General features: G+C 42.7%; 1 protein-coding gene across 3 annotated transcripts in view; it reads right to left on the bottom strand.

The window, feature by feature from the left end:
- Positions 1-18,289, bottom strand: part of NEBL (nebulette) — a 186,787-nt gene that overhangs the window by 123,030 nt on the left and 45,468 nt on the right. For all 3 annotated transcript variants that reach the window (XM_079948298.1, XM_079948290.1, XM_079948297.1), the window contains exon 2: positions 15,029-15,123. In XM_079948298.1, the coding sequence (XP_079804424.1) occupies positions 15,029-15,123 (95 nt within the window). The remainder of the gene's footprint in view (positions 1-15,028; positions 15,124-18,289) is intronic.

Below are 18,289 nucleotides of genomic sequence, written 5' to 3'. Positions count from 1 at the left end.
CTGAATTCTGATGAGTTTTTAGTATGTGATATCATATTGTGCTTTTACTATTATTTGTTGGGAGCTTCCCAGAGTGGCTGGGACAACCCAGTCAGAAGGGCGGCACATATATATAATCACTAGAATCACATGCTTCTATGGTTTGTTACAGGCATAACACTTACCGTAAACTCTAGTTGCTTGAACCCTAGTTAATATCCTAAACGTTGCAATTGTGAGTGCTGTGTGGACTACTATTGTATAGTGCCCCTGACATCATCATTAATAATAATAATAATAATAATACCCCGACGATCTGGCTGAGTTTCCCCAGCCACTCTGGGCGGCTTCCAACAAAATATTAAAAATACATTAAAACATCAGCCATTAAAAACTTCCCTAAACATGGCTACCTTTTAGATGTCTTCTAAAAGTCAGTTGTTTATTTCCTTGACATCTGATGGGAGGGCATTCCACAGGGCCACTACCAAGAATTTAATAATAATTTGCCTTTGAGAAGGTTCCCTGGCATGAAGACTGCCTATAGTGCTTGAAAGGAAATGGAAAGAAGGTCATACAAGAAAAAATAAGCAGAAGTAATAGTGTGGTAAAATGCAAGAAATGAAAGAAAAGTTACATTTTACATGAGACATGGAGTTGCCACCAAAAGAACAGCAGCTCCATGTCAATTCTTCCCCCTTTCTAGATGCTGGTACTTTGGTTTGGGTCACTTAATATGTACTGCTACATAGATTGGCCACCATATTGATAGGATTAGAACTGGATATTGTTAATTTACCTGTTGATATATTTAACATTCATGAAGCTGTTGAACTGTCAATGCTTTCACTGTAGTGTTTTATGGCTATTGTGCTATTACTGTATTTACCGGTAAATCACATATTTTTCCATGAATTGTTTCAAGGACAATGCATTTGTGGAAAATCCAGTGTATAAATAAACTGACTGTGGCTGTTGCTGTAGAAGCTACTTCTGGGAGCTAGAGCAAACACAATGAATAAAAGATACAAATGAAAACAGAGAAACAAACTGCTTCTACTCAAGTGGTAATATAAAAAAGATACACTGTGTTCCTGAACTCGAATGGAGTTTGTGCATATGGCAATGGTAATCTCCAGAGAATTCCAGGACAGATGTACATACTGTAATCTCATTTGCAAATGAGTGGAGTAATGTGGAAGCAGCTCACTGGTAGATGGCCAGGACTTCAACTGTTGTGTGAGTTATCAGGTACCATTCTTCAGTCAGAAGGTTGGGACCCACAACTGCAGCATGAGCTAAGTCACTCCAACAGCACACCAACAACTGTCTTGTCCATTTTGCCCAAGCTGCCTGTCTTTTCAGTCTGTTATATGGCAATAGCAACCAGACCTGTGCAGAGGGGTGGGGGCAGTCAGGTATACTTGCCCTAGGCCTCAGAGGACTAAGCTGGCCGGGGTGGGGGGCACCAGGGACCGGCTGCTTTTCTGTTTGTGTTTATAACTTTTCTCTAACAAGACTCCTGCCCTGGGTCTCAGACAAGCTCTGTGTGGGCCTGCTACCAACTATGACTTTTGCTTTGGGGGAAGGCAGATAATTTAGTTTTCTCATTAGAAAAGAGCAATACATGAGACTAAAGAGCACCTAATTGGCAGCAAAGCTTACAGTGTTGATTTAGGAAAAGAAGCTGGGTTATGTGAAGGGTCCAAAAGGTGGGTGGAATGTACTTCATTACTCTTCATCTCAGGATTTTGTATTTATCTGTGTTTTCCCTCTCATAATACAAATAATAATGCCACAAAGCCTCCAAATTAATCTAGTTAAGATTCAACATTCCATTGCTAGACAAAGCCCAGCAAAAATATCTATTTTCACCTGCTGTTTCTCTTACGGTCAATTTATTAATTTTTTTAAATCATAATTTATTTTTATACACATGAACGCAGGACTGTGTATACTTTGACAATACGCACTTAGGAGTGCATAATACCCAGCAAATAACTGAACAAATAAATATATAAAGGCCAGGATGCAAAGGTCTACATAAAGTTAAAGGCTTTCTGGTCTCTGCCCCTTCTAATGGGTAGCTCCCTATCCCTCCCAAAATCCTAGGACTGTCGAGAGGAACATTCCATGAGGCACAAGGAGCAGTGGCGTAGCGTGGGGGGTGCAGGGGGGGCCGGCCGCACCGGGCGCAACATCTGGGGGTTAGGGTTAGGGGGCGCAAATCCACGGGTTAGGGGGCGCAAATTACTTGCCTTGCCCCGGGTGCTGACAACCCACGCTACGCCACTGACAAGGAGCTTCCACTGAAAGACGAAAAATTTGCCAGCAACCCCTCTTGGAATCCAAGCCAAAGTCTTATGTGCTACATCAAGAATTCTCACTTCAGTACTTTTTCATAAAAAAGCTTTTATATGAAATATTGAAACAAGTATTTTTAAAGAAAGGCATCAGCTATCTTTTCATTAACTCTTCACCAAAATTCACTCCCAGCTCAGCCTCTATACATGCTAGGGAGGGAAAAAAGCATTAAGCGTATGCATGCCTGTGCCTTGTAAAATTTTCTTAGCAATAATCCTATTAATAGATGCTCTTCTTGGCACAGGTTCACATTTAACTATTCCATTTTCTTATCTTTCAAATATAAAACAGCCAGAGTTTGCACATTATGTGGCAACTTGTCTCTTCAGTTTCGAATGGGCAAGGCATAGCTTTATTTCCCTAAACTGAAGGTTTTTAAGTCAACTTTTCCCCCATGTACAAAAGGAGAGAAAATCCTCATATTCCTATTTACAGTCCTCAAAAATTGGCAGAAACGGGTCTATGCACATCCAGTTCGCCCTTGTTCTAACACTTACATTTCCAATGTTTTTTTCTGCTTTCAAAAAACAGAATAATTGTAGCCTTAAAATTTCATTCCAGACAAGTGTTAAGTCTGTGTTTATTTTGCTAAGTTGGCATCAAACCAGTGCAGCTATGTGGAAAATGTGGTCACACTGAAAGCTTTGGGACATAAAAGCTTATACTCAAATATTCTCCTTATCAAGTGAAAAATTGAAAAGAATCTTGGCAACTATTTAAAAAAGAACAGGAATTTGTTTGTTTAAGAAGATGAGCTTCAGATTTGACTACACACTAACATTAAACAAGCAATTAATACTGTTGACTATACCTTTCCTTTAACACAGGAGAGGAAGGCCTTTTTCAGCCCAAGGGCCACACTGCTTTCTCATCAACTTTCAGGGGCCACTGAATGCCAATGGTGGGTGGGGCCAGAAGCTAAAGTGGGTGGGGCAACTAATGTTAATTCTACCTTTCTGAAATCGTCTAGTTTCTACAAACACATGCACACAGATACACCTCCATATCCTCTATCCAGGCAAGCAAGAGTTCAAGGACACATGAAAGAACCTTCAAATAGCCTTTGGCACCTCCTCAGTTTCGTTCAGGCCAGTGTACCCAGACACATAGATGCTGAAAAGTTTTAACATTTTACTGTTAAAGAGGACCATGAAAGAGGACCATGCAGGGAGGCCTGGAGAGTGACATTTGCTCCCACACCCAAAGTTATCCCTCCCCCACCGATTTAACACATGCTCTGAAGAGTTAGCATTATTTTCTATTAAAAGTTTTGCGACAACTGAGTGGTTGATTGATACATTGGCAAAAATCAGAAAGGTCAACTGATAACCCTTCTGTGGTATTTCTTACTAATTTCTTATTCTTGTGACTTCAAATGGAAGAGAGAATGTCTGGTGCTCCTTTGCAATTCTTGAGTTTGATCTACATTACAGTAAGAGCCTTTTAAATTGTGCAGACCCTTCATTGGACAACATAGCAGATGGTTCTCCCTTTACAACAGCAAACAGGGATGCATCTGTTACTCTTTGGCACAGGTGAGCGGTCCACGTGGCCCTCGGCCTAATTTTATGTGGCCCTCGGCCTAATTTCAAAAGCCCTCTTCAAGCAATTAATTCGGAGCTTCTAGCAAGAGCAATCAGACTTATCCCCCAGCAGACTCCTGGGTAGGGAGAAAGGGGAAGAAAGGGACAGTGGCTGCACACACTTTTTGCTCTGTCCTTCTCCACCCCCAAATTGGCTTCAGCACCACCCATGCACACAGTCAGCTTGTGGACCCTGACACATTGCCCCCTGCGGCAGAAATAAAAAGTTGTCCATCCTTAATCTAGGTCATTTAGAAGGAGCGCAGTAAACAAGGGAGGAAGTTCCTTTTCTTTCATTAATTTGTGGGATCAAGCTGAGCCCTTACGCCACTGGAAAACCAAAGGGCTATTTCAGGCCTGTCGTTCAAGTCCTGTTTTGCTGAAACAAGTTGCCAGTAAGAGCCAGAACTACATACAACTACCACCTTGCATGCTAGACTAGTTGCACCTCTTCTTTCCTGAAAGTAAAAAAAAAAAACCTAGAGCAGCACTTGCCTACATATAGTGAGAAGTTTTGCCCTAAATAGCCAGTATTTAGCCTTTTAGTTGAATAAACATTAGCAAACACCCCTACTAGCATTATGGCATACCTATGCCAAACCTTGCATAGCAGTGATGAATTTGAAAGCTTTTGAAGAATGAAATACTATTGATAGATGGACAGAACTGAATCTTAACCATGGAGGAGCGCTTCAGAGACCACAGTGTTGTCCACACTAAAAGCCAGCTGAAACAGGAAGATAAGAAGACCATGTTGGATTTGAACCAAGGAGAATGTAGACTGAAATCACAGTTGGCATGGAGGTGGGGCAGTGGGGCAACTATTCCAGATCTCACCCAAGGAAGAGTACCATATAGGAGCATAAGCAGCTGCCTTATACCAGTCAAACCATTGGTCCATCTAGATCAGCGTTGTCTACACTGACGGGCAGCAGCTATGCAGAGAGGATGTCTGTCCCAGTTCTTACCTGGAAACACCATCTGAATGCACAGAAGCTATGACCCTTCTCACATCAACACTGACTCACAGTACTATATTTCACTGTTTTAATATTGAGGCATTCATTCATTGTTTACTGCTCTTATTTGTCCTGTAAAAAGTCAACAATGTGCCACTACTGCTTTCTCCTCCCACTCCCTTATATCCCAAGGAAAACTAATAGCTTCAGTTAACTGCACTAGAAAGTGGGACACTGAAGTAAAGTATCACAGCCAATGAGAGCTCAACCATTTAAACTCTATATTTGATGTTTATATATCACATTATATATCACATTGATGAAATGCGAAAAGGCTGCAGTTAAACCAACTTTTACTCAGGGTAGGCCCACTGAAATTAATACACATGAATCACTTAGGTGCATTAATATTAATGGATGTACTCTGAGTGAAAGTTAGTTGAACAGATTGAAGGGATTGCTCAGTCAGTAAAGTATGAGACTTTTAATCTCAGGGTTGTGGGTTTGAGCCCCATGTTGGGCAAAAGATTCTAGGAGGTTGGACTAGATGACCCTCGTGATCCTTTCCAACTCTCTGATTCTATGATCTATTAATAAAACCCTAAGGTGTTGTATCCAATACTAGTCATGCACAGAATAGACCCACTGAAATTAATAGATAACTCTCAATAGGTCTACTTAATTGGATATAACCTTTACCTCAGAGGGAGTAAAAAGCACTTCTGAGGGACATATAACACTGTTTATTTGTTCATTCATTCATTCAAGTAAGTATCTTGGTAAGAAACTACAAAGAAAAACAGCTCATATGTTAAAATGACAGATCTGTATGAAAATGTTTGTAAAGTACTGTGTCATCCAATGTAGAGTTGCTCCCAAACTGCCTCCTGGCATGCAGGTTACATAATCAACTATTATAAACTCCCACTGCATTCCAAGACTCACAACCCTCACCTAAAGTCCCACCAGTCTCCATAAAAGTACTCTTTTATTTTAAATTCCTGAGAGATAGCAATGTCAGTCTGCTGAGGCAAAAATGATTAAGACCCCTGTGGCTAAACACATCTCTGCAGCAGGAAAATTTATAGGCAAGAGCCCACTTTGTCATATGCATAAGAAAGCCAATGCCACAATAAATATATTTTAAGGTCCCAAGGGACGTGCTTATTTCAGCGCTTAGGATATTTTATGTCCCTTGTTTCAAGGAATTGTATTACTGGTTGGTCTTCACTTCTCTACCTTTTTTTCTATTCCAGGTATTTAAGAGCTTAGCACTACTTCTGAAAAGATCATGGCCATCTTGAAGAGAAATCTGCCAACACCAAGGTTGGCTGTCTCTAAGCAGAACAGATCTAAAACACAGAGGTTTTTAAGTTGGTGTGTTTCACGCTGATGGAAGCAAGCTTCCAGCCTGGGGAAATGGATACAACCATGTCTTTGTTGTATCTATTTTCCCAGGCCTTCTTTCATCAGCAGATGTAGTTCAACCATCGAATAAACCAACACCCATACTGAGTCATGCCACACTTCTGACTTCTGAGGCTGAAACCTGCACACATGTACCTGGACTTAATCCCTATTCAATATAATGGAACTAACTTCCAAATAAACATTAATTTATTTTTTATTTTTAAAAACTTTCAAAAGACTTGCTTTTCCTAAGAAGAGCATCCAATGTGGCTTGAAGTCTGTATTCACCAATTCTTCATGTGCCAGTTTCCCAAGCCCTGCCTCCACATAGTAAAAACGTTAAAAGGCATTTCTATCACTGCATCTTACTAAAATTCTGTCTCATATGAGGGTATCAGGTAACAAAAAGGAGCCTTGACCTGGAAAGGGGAAAAAAGATTCCTGCAGGCTCAAGTAGAAGCAGAGACAACAGTTTACCGCAGCACCTTAATCACATAGTGAATCATAGGAGCTGGCTTCCAACACAATATTCATTGCATCCAGTCAGATCCCTAAGGATCCTAATGTTTTTAAAGCACATTGTAAACTCTTTTGCTTGTAGTGATGAAAAGATAAAGCCTTTAGGAGGCAATCTCTCGGATAACAGAAGCATTCTGGGAGAGGTCTATAGCAAATTGAGATATTTCCCTAGCCTACCTACTAACCAGAAATATCTCATGGTCATGACTCCTGTTTCCCTTTCTCCTCTACTGCTGCACTGCTTTGCTATATGTAAAGTAAATGTGCAGAGATATAACCCTATCAGTCATTGACTGACCTGCCCTAATTTTATCAAGGTATGAGGTGAGCAGAAGATGTATGGCAGTCATTTATGAGCTACTCAGCTACTTCAGAGAAGGAAAAGGCAGACAGAAGGCCCTAAGGAAAAAGAATAGATGCAGCATGAGTCTTCTAGGCCAAACTTCTCTAACTTGTCTAAAACATCCATCATCCCCAGCCATTGGCCCAGCTGGCTGGAGCTGATGGGAGTTGGGCTCCAAAACTTCTGGAGGGCATGAAGTTGGGGAAAGGAGGTCTTGAAAACTGGGAGCTGCAGTCAAAAAAGGCAGATGGCCAAAGGCAGTAAAGGAAGTGAGAGGGAGAGTTCTCAAAAGCAGATCAGATGCTGGTGAGAGAATGAAATTTGGGGCAGAGAACAAAGACAAAAAGGTACCAATAAGCAGGAACCGCAGAGGCACTCAAAATACTCATCCAGATCTCCTAGTTTAAACTAGTGCTGTGTACTGGATTCAGCAGAAGCCCAAACCAAACCAGGGCAATTTGGGCAGAACTGGGCTTCAGACAAATCAGGCTGAGGCTGTCAGAAGGTGTGGCAGTTGAGCAGCAAAGCAGCTCCTAGCCGAATTGCGCCCTCCATGGGCTTAATCCTGTTGGCTGCTGTGTGGGATAGGTGGAGGAGGAATGAGCTGTAGCTTCTCCTTACCCCACCCCAACCACAGGTTTAATCAGAGTTTTATAAGCTCTGATTAAACATGAAGGTATCAGAAGGAGGTGGTAGGAAAGGCTGGCTCCCAAATCAATGTGGGGCTTGAATCTGGGTTGAGCTGACCTGAGATCAGCCTGCTAATCTGAAATTGCAGGCTGGACCCTGGATCAGATGGGGTGCAGCATGCACAATCCTAGTTTAAACAACTCAAAACAGACTAGGTAGCCCTTAAGTAGATGGATCTTCACTTGAAACTCCAACAGCACCAGATCATTTTTTTTATATACTGTATGTATATTCTGGCGCTACTGAACTGGCAAGGTATGACCTACATGGCTGTAGCCATAGGCACCACATTTGTGCAACTGCTATCCTCTAATAACAGGAAAGGCTTCTTAAAAGATTACATTGCTGCAGAGCAAGTACAAAGAGATCGTCTCCCTGCCCAAACCAGAATTTCTGCATGCCAGCATTCAACGTTCATCATTTTGCTGCCATCCCTTTCAACTCAGGCAGGCTTGAAAAGCACTTTTCATTACCATGCTTTAGTAAACAGGTCATTTTTGCTTCTGCTGCTTTGTAGGCCTCCCCAAAATAACTTCACCATTTGAGTTTGCAGCTCCACTTACTTTTGTCCCTCAGTTATCCAAACCACAAACCCAGAGGTAGTACTCTTTCATTCACACAGACATACAGAGTAGCATTTACCCTGTTCATTCTCTTCTGTGGAAGAGAAAAGAGAAATTTCTGAGGAGGAATGGGGGCAGACATGGGTTTCATCCACTCCAAGCATTCAATGCTCATTACTTCCCTCAAAGAATCCTGGGAACTGTAGTTTGTTAATGATACTGGGAATTATAGCTCTGTGATACTGGGAATTACAGCTCTGTGAGGAATCCCAGGATTCTTTGTGGGGAGAGCCATGTGCTTTAAATGTATGGTATGGATGCGACCATAAACAATGGAGAAGGGGGAAAGAACTGAAGAGAGAATAAAAAAGAAAATGGAGAGAGAAGGAAAACTGGAAAGACAGGCAGATAACGTAGCAAATACCTAAAGCTGAGATAACAAATCACTTGCCTAGAAGCTTTGTCATAGAGGCTGAGAGTACTATCCAAGATTATGTCACACTCATGGTATTTAGGGGCGCATTTCATTCACACAACCATAGCCACTAACATGCCTCACTACCATTCTTGTCCGTTTTGATTGATCCAGAATATGGCTGTGTACAACCCATAAAGTTTTGTGTTCTTATGATCACAAGGACAAAACCTATGAAAATGCCTGTCCTGAGATATTTTCACCAACAGATAAAACACTTCCCCTCAGCTGAAGAATGGTAAGTGGAAACTCCTTTTTGTCATTAATCAAAATCAGCCCAGCTCCTAGAGAACTTTCTTACTCCAACAGACTTTTCAAAACTGACTGCTTTTAATGAAAGGTCTGGTGCCATGCTGTTTTTACAGTAAATATTTGTAGGTTTTTAATAGATTGTGTGTGTGTGTAAAATTATAGTAATGTTTAATTGGATTTTTTATGATTGGAGGTTTTCCCCCCTAAGTTTTTAGCTGTTCTTATTATATCTGTAAGCAGCCTTAATTCCCCATCAGGTAAAAAGGCATGGTATAAATAAATTAATAATAATAATAATAATAATAATAATAATAATAATAATTTATCATTAAGGTACTTCTGTATATTTTTAACTTGAAAGGCCTCATCATACAACTATCCCTAGATTTCAATGTGCTACTAGAAACAAACCTTTTGAATGATATTGGGTGATATCAAAAGTCAAATTTGGCCTATGGCGGCATGTAAGTGCCTATCATGAGCTTAACACAAGTAGAGGCAGCTGTGGAAGTTTGCATGTTCTTCTTGCAGTTGCTGTAAGAAGTGATGCTGGTGTGAAGAAGCCCTTCACCAGTTTCTTCTTCCCTTCCTTTTTCTGAACACCTGCTAGAATCCAGCATCAAGACAGGTTCTTAATTAGTACACTCTGTTTCCAAGGCCACGCTCACAAATTTCCTGCTTTTGCACCAAGGCATTGCACCATTAAAGTTGTTCAGATGTTGATATTTAAGCATTTTGAAACACAGCACACCTTTTTCTAATGTAATTGAGACAAAGCCCCCAGGAGAAAAGCTCTGAGTGCTATGGTTAAGATAGCAACTGATGAGCAGTAATGCAAATCTTATGATCTCATCAGCTCACTGGAATAGGAAAATACACATCTCACGGGCAATGCATTTTTATAGTCCCATTTCATATTCAAAATGGGAATGTTCTAAGTTACACATACCAGCCATATGCACAGCTAAAAATATATTTTAAAAATCCAATAGAAAAAGACAAATAAGTAATATAACTTATGTCTTTTGCAAAAGTATTTTAAGAGTAAAAAGACACCTGACAACCGGGTTAAAAAGTATAAGAAATCAGATCAAAGTGTACACTATTAAATAAATTCATTGCCAACACTAATAATTCCATTGGAATAATGGAGATATGTACCGTATTTTGAACATTAAGATCAACTATTTGGCCTTCAAACATTAAAGCATTTATAGTACAATTTTAGGGTAAGTTAAAGGACCCCTGGACAATTAAGTCCAATCAAAAGTGACAATGGGGTTGCGGCTCTCATCTCGCTTTCAGGTCGAGGGAGCCGGCGTTTGTCCGCAGACAGTTTTCCAGGTCATGTGGCCAGCATAACTAAACCGTTTCTACCACAACAGAACACTGTAACGGAAGCCAGAGCACATGGAAGCGCCATTTACCTTCACATTGCAGCAGTACCTATTTATCTACTTGCACTGGTGTGCTTTAACTGCTAGGTTGGCAGGAGCTGGGACAGAGCAATGGGAGCTCACCCCGTCATGGGGATTCGACCTTCTGATTGGCAAGCCCAAGAGGCTCAGTGGTATAGATCACGGTGCCACCTGCACCCCTACTTTTACCTTTACTTTTCGGTTATAAATCAGTCTTACTCCAGCCTGGAAGCCACCTAATATTTTGAACTAACCCCCATCACCCCTGACTATGGATCACGTCAGCTAGAGCTGAAGTCCACAACAATGAAGGGCACCAGATTGGGGAAGTCTGGTGCAAAAATTCTTTGCACACCTAAAGAGACACTTATATTTGTTTGTATTTATTATATTTTTACTGGAGAACAGTTCAGTTGCCAAATGCATTCAGCCTTCATTTCCAGCATTCCGACTGCATGCTAAACTCAACAGTAACGTAAGTTTCCTACTAACACTAAAAGAATCAAGCTTTTTCTTTTTTTAAAGCATTACTGTAAACAGCAACTTGATTTTGTTTGGGCAACTACATGAAAAAGCAAACAGGTAAATAAATCACAAGCTGAAATGGCAAGTCTCCTTTTCCAGTGATTAAAAGAAAGCCCTGTTTTCTCTCAGGCAAGAACTCACCATGCATACAAACTAGAAAACTCACTTAAATCTTTTTAAATCCCATTTGCTCCAAAAGGAGGGATAGGAGAGCACAACTTTGATTGTGTTTGTGCCCATTCTTATTTGAAATTCATTTAAGAGTAGTCTTAGATATCAGGCATCATGAGAAGGCAATTTGAAATAAATCGTTCTATACTGATGCTATCGGGGGGGTCATTCTACTGCAGCCCTCTAGATGTTGTTGGATTCCAACGCAGCTAACATGGCCGATGATCATGGATGATAGCAGGTATGGTGCAAAAAACAGCTGCTGGACCGCAGGTTTCCTATCTCTGCACTAGTATAAGACTAATTACCGTATTTTTTGCTCTATAAGACTCACTTTTTCCCTCCTAAAAAGTAAGGGGAAATATGTGTGCGTCTTATGGAGCGAATGCAGGCTGTGCAGCTATCCCAGAAGCCAGAACAGCAAGAGGGATTGCTGCTTTCACTGCGCAGCGATCCCTCTTGCTGTTCTGGCTTCTGAGATTCAGAATATTTTTTTTCTTGTTTTCCTCCCCCCAAAACTAGGTGCGTCTTGTGGTCTGGTGCGTCTTATAGAGCGAAAAATATGGTAGCCAATAATTTGGTGTACTGAAGGGAGGAACTCTCAGGGCATGGAACCAAGTACAAACATGTGTCAGATTTTATTTATTTCTAATATTTATATTCCACCTTTCAAGGCACTATACACACATATCCACGATACAATAATTAAAACTTTGTTAACATTACAACAATAAGACAGCAGCAACTGGAACAGTACAAAGCAGAGCATACTAAAAAGTAGTTTGAATTTTGTTCACAAGCATGAATCCACCATCATAAAATGTCCCAAAGAAACATGATAAAATGGGACTTTTTATTTAAAAAAAAACATATCTGCTGAATTGTTGGACTAGGACCTGGGACACAAGGGTTAGGGTTCAAATTTCCACCTGGCCATGAGGCTCATTGGATGACCTTAGGCCAGTCACATCCTCTTGCCTACCTTGTTGTGGGATTAAATAAGGAGTGGGGAACCATGTACTCAGCACTGAGCTCCTTGGAGGCAAAGATGGGATATAAATGCAATAAACAAACAAACAATATATAAAATTGGCATAGCAGAAATGGTAAAGTCAGTGGAAATGGTCAGGTAAAACTAGCAAGGAGACATGCTGGATGTCCTGGGCAATTGAATTGAGGTTTTTGCTGGTGCAAAAGAGCACCAGGTTCAATGACAGGCAAGTGTCTCTTGTGAGGACATTCCACATCCTCCTTTCTGGCCACTTAACTCCACCACCAATATTTAGAAAGCAAGGAGGTTCGGAAAGCAATTACAACCTGTAGGCAGGCTCATCTGGGGGAAAAGCACATGATCTAAATTATCAGGTCCCAAGTTGTTTATGGCTTTGAAAAGATAAACATCAGAACTGTGTCCATAAGTGGGACAACAGTCTGTGTAGTTTAAGAACTGGTAATACGTTTTCCATACAGCTGGCCCCAGTTAGTAGACTAGCAATTGTGATTTGAACTAAATTTAGTGTTTGAGAAATCTTCAGGTTACTGTCACAGTTACACCAATGCTCTGGCAGTAACCAAAGCATTAGTAATATTGGCCATAAGAACATAAGATGAGCCTGCTGGATCAGACCAGTGACCCATCTAGTGAAGCATCTTGTTCTCCCAGTGGCCAACCAGATGCCTGTGAAAAATCAACAAGCAGGATCTAAGCACAAGAGCATTCTCCCCTTCTATTGTTTCTAGCAACCAGCATTCAGAAGCATTACTGCCTCCAACCATGGAGGAACAGCATAGCCATTATGGCTAGTGGCCATCAATAGGATAGGTTCTCTTTGTCTAGGAGTAGTGACAGCCAGCACACCAGCCTTAGTTGGTAGACAGTACTGTGCGCCACAGATGCAATTTGGGCATCCAGTATCAAACCTGAATCTAGCAGCATCCCCAAGTTGCAAATCTGATCCTTCAAGGGAAGTGCAAACCTGTGCAGAACAGGTAGGCCACCAGCGCTTCCTTGGTGAGGCAAACTACACAGCTGCAGTACATGCCCACTGTGCAAAGAGGAATTCACAATAAAATAGAAATCTGCTATAATCGAGATATTGCCACTACCTAGCATGAACGACATGTTCAAGCATCCGATACCGAGGGATGAGCTGCAATAAAGCTACATGAGTGAAACGGATGACAAGTTCCCAGCAGGCATATGGGCTCTTGAAAAAGTGACCACAATATCTGTATACTCCTTTTTTTATTATTTCTTTCCCCAAACAACAATACTTTAAAAAAAAAAATCTGACTCCCAATTTCATTTTTACTTCAAAAAAATCATCATCACTCAGAGGCAGACCAATACGACTTCCTGCTGCTTCTGCATTTTGACTGAAAGAGATAAGCCTTTGCTTTAGCCCACCACAGCTGAGATAGAGAACCTGCAGCCTGCCAGATGTTATCAGACTCCAGCTCTCATCAGCTTCCGCCAGCAAAGCCAATGGTCAGGGGTGATGGGAGTTGTAGTCCAGCAACATCCAGAGGGTCACAGTTTCCCCATCCCTGCACTAAAGCCTCAAAATCAATAGATGGAAAGTAAGACGCACTATGAAATGTGGATTTTGCAACCATAGTAAAGGTAAAGGGACCCCTGACCATTAGGTCCAGTTGTGGCCTATTCTGGGGGTGCGGCGCTCATCTCGCTTTATTGGCCAAGGGAGCCGGCGTACAGCTTCCGGGTCATGTGGCCAGCATGACTAAGCCGCTTCTGGCGAACCAGAGCAGTGCACGGAAACGCTGTTGACCTTCCCGCCGGAGCGGTACCTATTTATCTACTTGCACTTTGACGTGCTTTCGAACTGCTAGGTTGGCAGGAGCAGGGACCGAGCAACGGGAGCTCACCCCGTCAAAGGGATTTGAACCGCTGACCTTCTGATCAGCAAGCCCTAGGCTCTGTGGTTTAACCCACAGCGCCACCCGCTTCCCGTGGATGATTATGCAACCATAATCAAGGCCTATCAATGTGTTATGATATCACACACACCACATTATTTTTATTTAGACAGTTTATATAAGATGTATGTTTCAGAAAATAAAAATCTAAGCTGTTTACAACATTCTGTAAACATCACAAATAGAAGTCAAATAAAAAAAATAATGGGGGGAAATCCACATTATAAAACAACACAATTAACAATGAAACAGGACCGCGTCTTCAGCGTCAGAATAAAACATTACACAGGAAAATCAACTACAAAAATACAGTGAAAATTCCACATTGCTCATCTACTAGTACCGTAGCCCATAACATGTGGAAAGAAATGTTGCTCATTTTCAAGTACACAGGGAACCAGAACCAACTGAGGCTTCCCACAATACTCAAGAGTTTCCCTCTCTCACAGCACAAAGTAGACCAAAAGTACACATAGTGACTCTACTATAATTTCATAGGTTTGGATCCAAAGAACCATAAGCAGAATGAAACAAATATTATTCCTGCCCTTCAGTGAAAAAGGATAATACAAATTGTGGTTTATAAACTGTAGTGGGCCATAAAAAGAATGTGTTTATGTAAAAGGAGGGACTCCTCTGGATTTGGGGTCACTTTTTCCAAAATAACCCTTCCATGGGTTAAACCCAATATGTTTTTGCCCTTATCCATGCAAGTAAACACCCAATCTAATGATGTTTTAACTTTTACAGTAACATGTGCACAGTGTAAAAGTCTGCCCAGACATACACCCTTTTAGATCCAGTACAGTTCTGTAAAACTAGATGATGTGCGACACTTACGCATTGCAGTAGGGTTTCTTCTCATACCCTTTGTAGTTGTTCATGTTTAGAGCCATTTTGCAGACCTCGCAATGGAAACATCCTTTGTGCCAGTACTGAAAAAGAATTCATAGTGTTACATATGGTATCACTGCCAATATTTGCCATTTAAGCAATGAAAGAGGGATTTCCAATTTTTAAAAATTCTAATTTTACAGAGTTTTACTTCATTGTGCAAATCAAAAACCTTTTCAATTTACACATGCCACATTTTCTACACACATTTTAGCATTTTTCCGATGGCAGTGACTGCAGCTCAGCACAGCCTCCAGGAAACCAGAGGGGGCAGGGGGGCAGGGGTCTTCACCCGAGTGACCTCTGGAGGCACTAACAGCCTCAGCTAGTTGTGGAGTCTACTGGGAGGTCCTGCCAGAAACTGAACTTCAAATCGGCCAATCACAGCCAGTCCAGTGGTTTGAAAGCTAGACCTGGGGGAGCTAGTCTCCACTCAGGTCCTCCTCACTGTGAGTGAGCAGCATAGTCAGCAATGGATGTTCCGCCCACCCTGTGTCTTTTGGCCCTGCCCAAAGATAAGTGGGCAATGCTCTAGCATGACTTTGCTGTGGAATTAATTGGTATTCGGGACCAGGGAGAAATTTGTCGGCAGACAAATTGTGCCTGTCTTGAGGTTTTGCCTACCTCATAGCAACAGTCACAACTTTGGGCAGAAAAGGCATTGGGTTGGACCCTTAGTCAAAACTGGAACAAAATGTTTAAGGTACCCTGGTAAAGGGGTCCATGGGGAAGGTTTTATCCGAAGGCCCAGACAGGGGCTAATAGGCCATAAAACTTTCCAAGTGGCAGCCTGGCGGGTCTGCCCCATTTGATCTACATTGTGGGGCGATTCTTTAACCCAGGATCTACCCTAAAGGATCAATTAGCCAGCAATTGAGCTAGGCTGATTTAGGATATATACTCAATGCCTAAGACAAAGCCTGTGATCAATAAAACTGTGGCCATTTTAATCCCAGTTAACATCAGCACACTGCACCTGGGCTTAGGTCCAGACTAACAAAGCAATACTAACCATGTTTACTCAGAAGTAAGTCTCCTAGGTGCATACAGTTGGTATTGCCACCTAAGCTAGTTGAACTTGGGTCTCACTGAAACCAATGAGGCAACTTGGTCATGTCTTAACTACATTTCCCACCAACTTCAATGGAAACTGAATTCAACTGACTTAGTCTGACTGGATCCAATCCAAGGCCTCTTTCAGCAAATAAAACACTCACACCCTATGAAGCAAGTGACAGAAGTGCCATTTGTCTACCTTTTAAAGTGAATGATACAGTCTGGGCATATTTGGTATTACATATGTCAAGCCCAACATAATGGTGACTCCCTGAAGATTTAGGATGTCATCATGTCATCATTTAACTAGGTGGGCAGCAGTTTATTTAAGTGATAAGTCACATCATCTCCTTAGCCTGTCACACATCCCTGATGACCGCAGCTTTACCTTTCTAAGTTTTACACATGCATATACACACACACACACACCCCAAAAAATAGTTCTGGGTTGTTTTGAGTAGCAGAAGGAAATAAGGTTTCTTTAAGAAAATCTTTCAGCAAATACCCATCCCAAACACTGCATAAACAAATACCACCCATTAAGCCTGTTTGTACTTTTACAGAAACTACCTCCACCCTGAAGTCTAAGAGGCGCCCATCCCCTTTTGGGGAGGTGAAGGTGCAGAGAAACAGAGACATCTGACACAGCCTCAATACTTTGCGGTTTTTCTTCAGACAAACGTGCTTCTGTGATCACCACCATCACGGGGAGGGGGACAGGAGACCTCATTTCGGAGAAAAGGGCATGCCCGGGATGCTGATGATGAGCCTCACCCCCTCCTGTGACTTGCCTGTCAGTCACACCGCCCCAGCTGGCTGCAGTTGCGTAAGAAGCTGCCCTTGTCAGAAGCATCTCCTTCTGCACTGCAGCCCTGGAGGCGATGAAACCGCTCCGAGTCCGGAGCAAAGGGACGACTCACCTTTAGGGCTAAAGAGAGGAGGGCGAGGGGGGCGGGCAGCTTCGACCCTCATTTCCCTAGGGGGGTGAAATATACTCAGAGTCGCAAAGTGATTTCATGCTCTTTATTCAGCTCATAGTGGTGAGGAGGAATGAATGAAAGTCCCCTCAAGGTATCTGCTTTATATACATTATTTACACAATGGGCTGCACATGATTGGCTAATTCCGGAATTCTACTGTAAGCCAATCAGGTTGTGGATTCACTTCTATCTGGAGCATGATTGGGTAGTTCCTGCCAACCAATCATACTGCTGCATTGTTCTAGGACCAATCAGACTGCTGCATTCTGAATCCTATTGTTCTAGGACCAATCAGGCTGCTGCCTTTTGGATCCTATTGTTCTAGGGCCAATCAGACTGCTGCAGTTTGGATCCTATTCAACCCAGTACATAACACCCCTCCCCTCTAAGTTCCAGTCCTGCCCGGGAGGTCGCATTCATAGTCCTCGAGGTACGCCGGCGGCCTACGTGTGCGTTGCGGCCTGGGGTGTTCCCTGGTCCGGGGTTCAGGTTCTGGCTCGTGTTCCAAGGATGCTGGCTGTGATGGGGCTGTTTGGTCTGGCGCAACCGGCTCACTCAGTCGTGGTTCTGGTTCCGGTGTCCTTTCGGCCTCGCGGGTCCTCTCTGTATTTACTGATTCTGCCTCTCCTGCTGGCCCCTCGTGCTCTATGGGCCTCACTGCCCCTCTGTTCCCTTGGGACTCCTCTGCCCTTTCCTCCTCCTGGTTTTCTCCTGGGAATCGTCGCCGTATCTGGTCGCAGTGGCGGTGCCAGCATTGCCCCCCATCCGTTAGCACCTCATACGACACGGGGCCAGTGACCCTGGTGACTGTGGCGGGTACCCATGCTGGGCCTGCCCCAAAATTCTTTGCGTACACTGGGTCCTGAGCCTCGAAGGTCCGGGGGTTCTTGCCTTCCCCCACCACTGCCTCATCCTGAGCTCTATCGGGGTGAAGGCGGTCCAATCTGATTGCAAGGCGCCGACCCATTAGTAGTTCAGCGGGGCTCCGGCCAGTCGTTGAGCTGGGGGTGCTGTGCTGTGCTAGAAGGAATGTGGCAAGGCGGTACTCCCAATCCCCTTGTGTCATACGGCGAAGGGTGTCCTTGGTGGTCCGCACCATGCGTTCTGCTTGGCCATTGGTGGCAGGGTGGAATGGCGCCGAACGGATGTGGCGGATGGCGTTCTGCGTTGT

This window comes from Podarcis cretensis (assembly GCF_951804945.1).
Source record: "Podarcis cretensis genome assembly, chromosome: 12".
NCBI classification, from domain to species: domain Eukaryota; kingdom Metazoa; phylum Chordata; class Lepidosauria; order Squamata; family Lacertidae; genus Podarcis; species Podarcis cretensis.
This window is presented reverse-complemented; position numbering and strand designations above follow the sequence as displayed.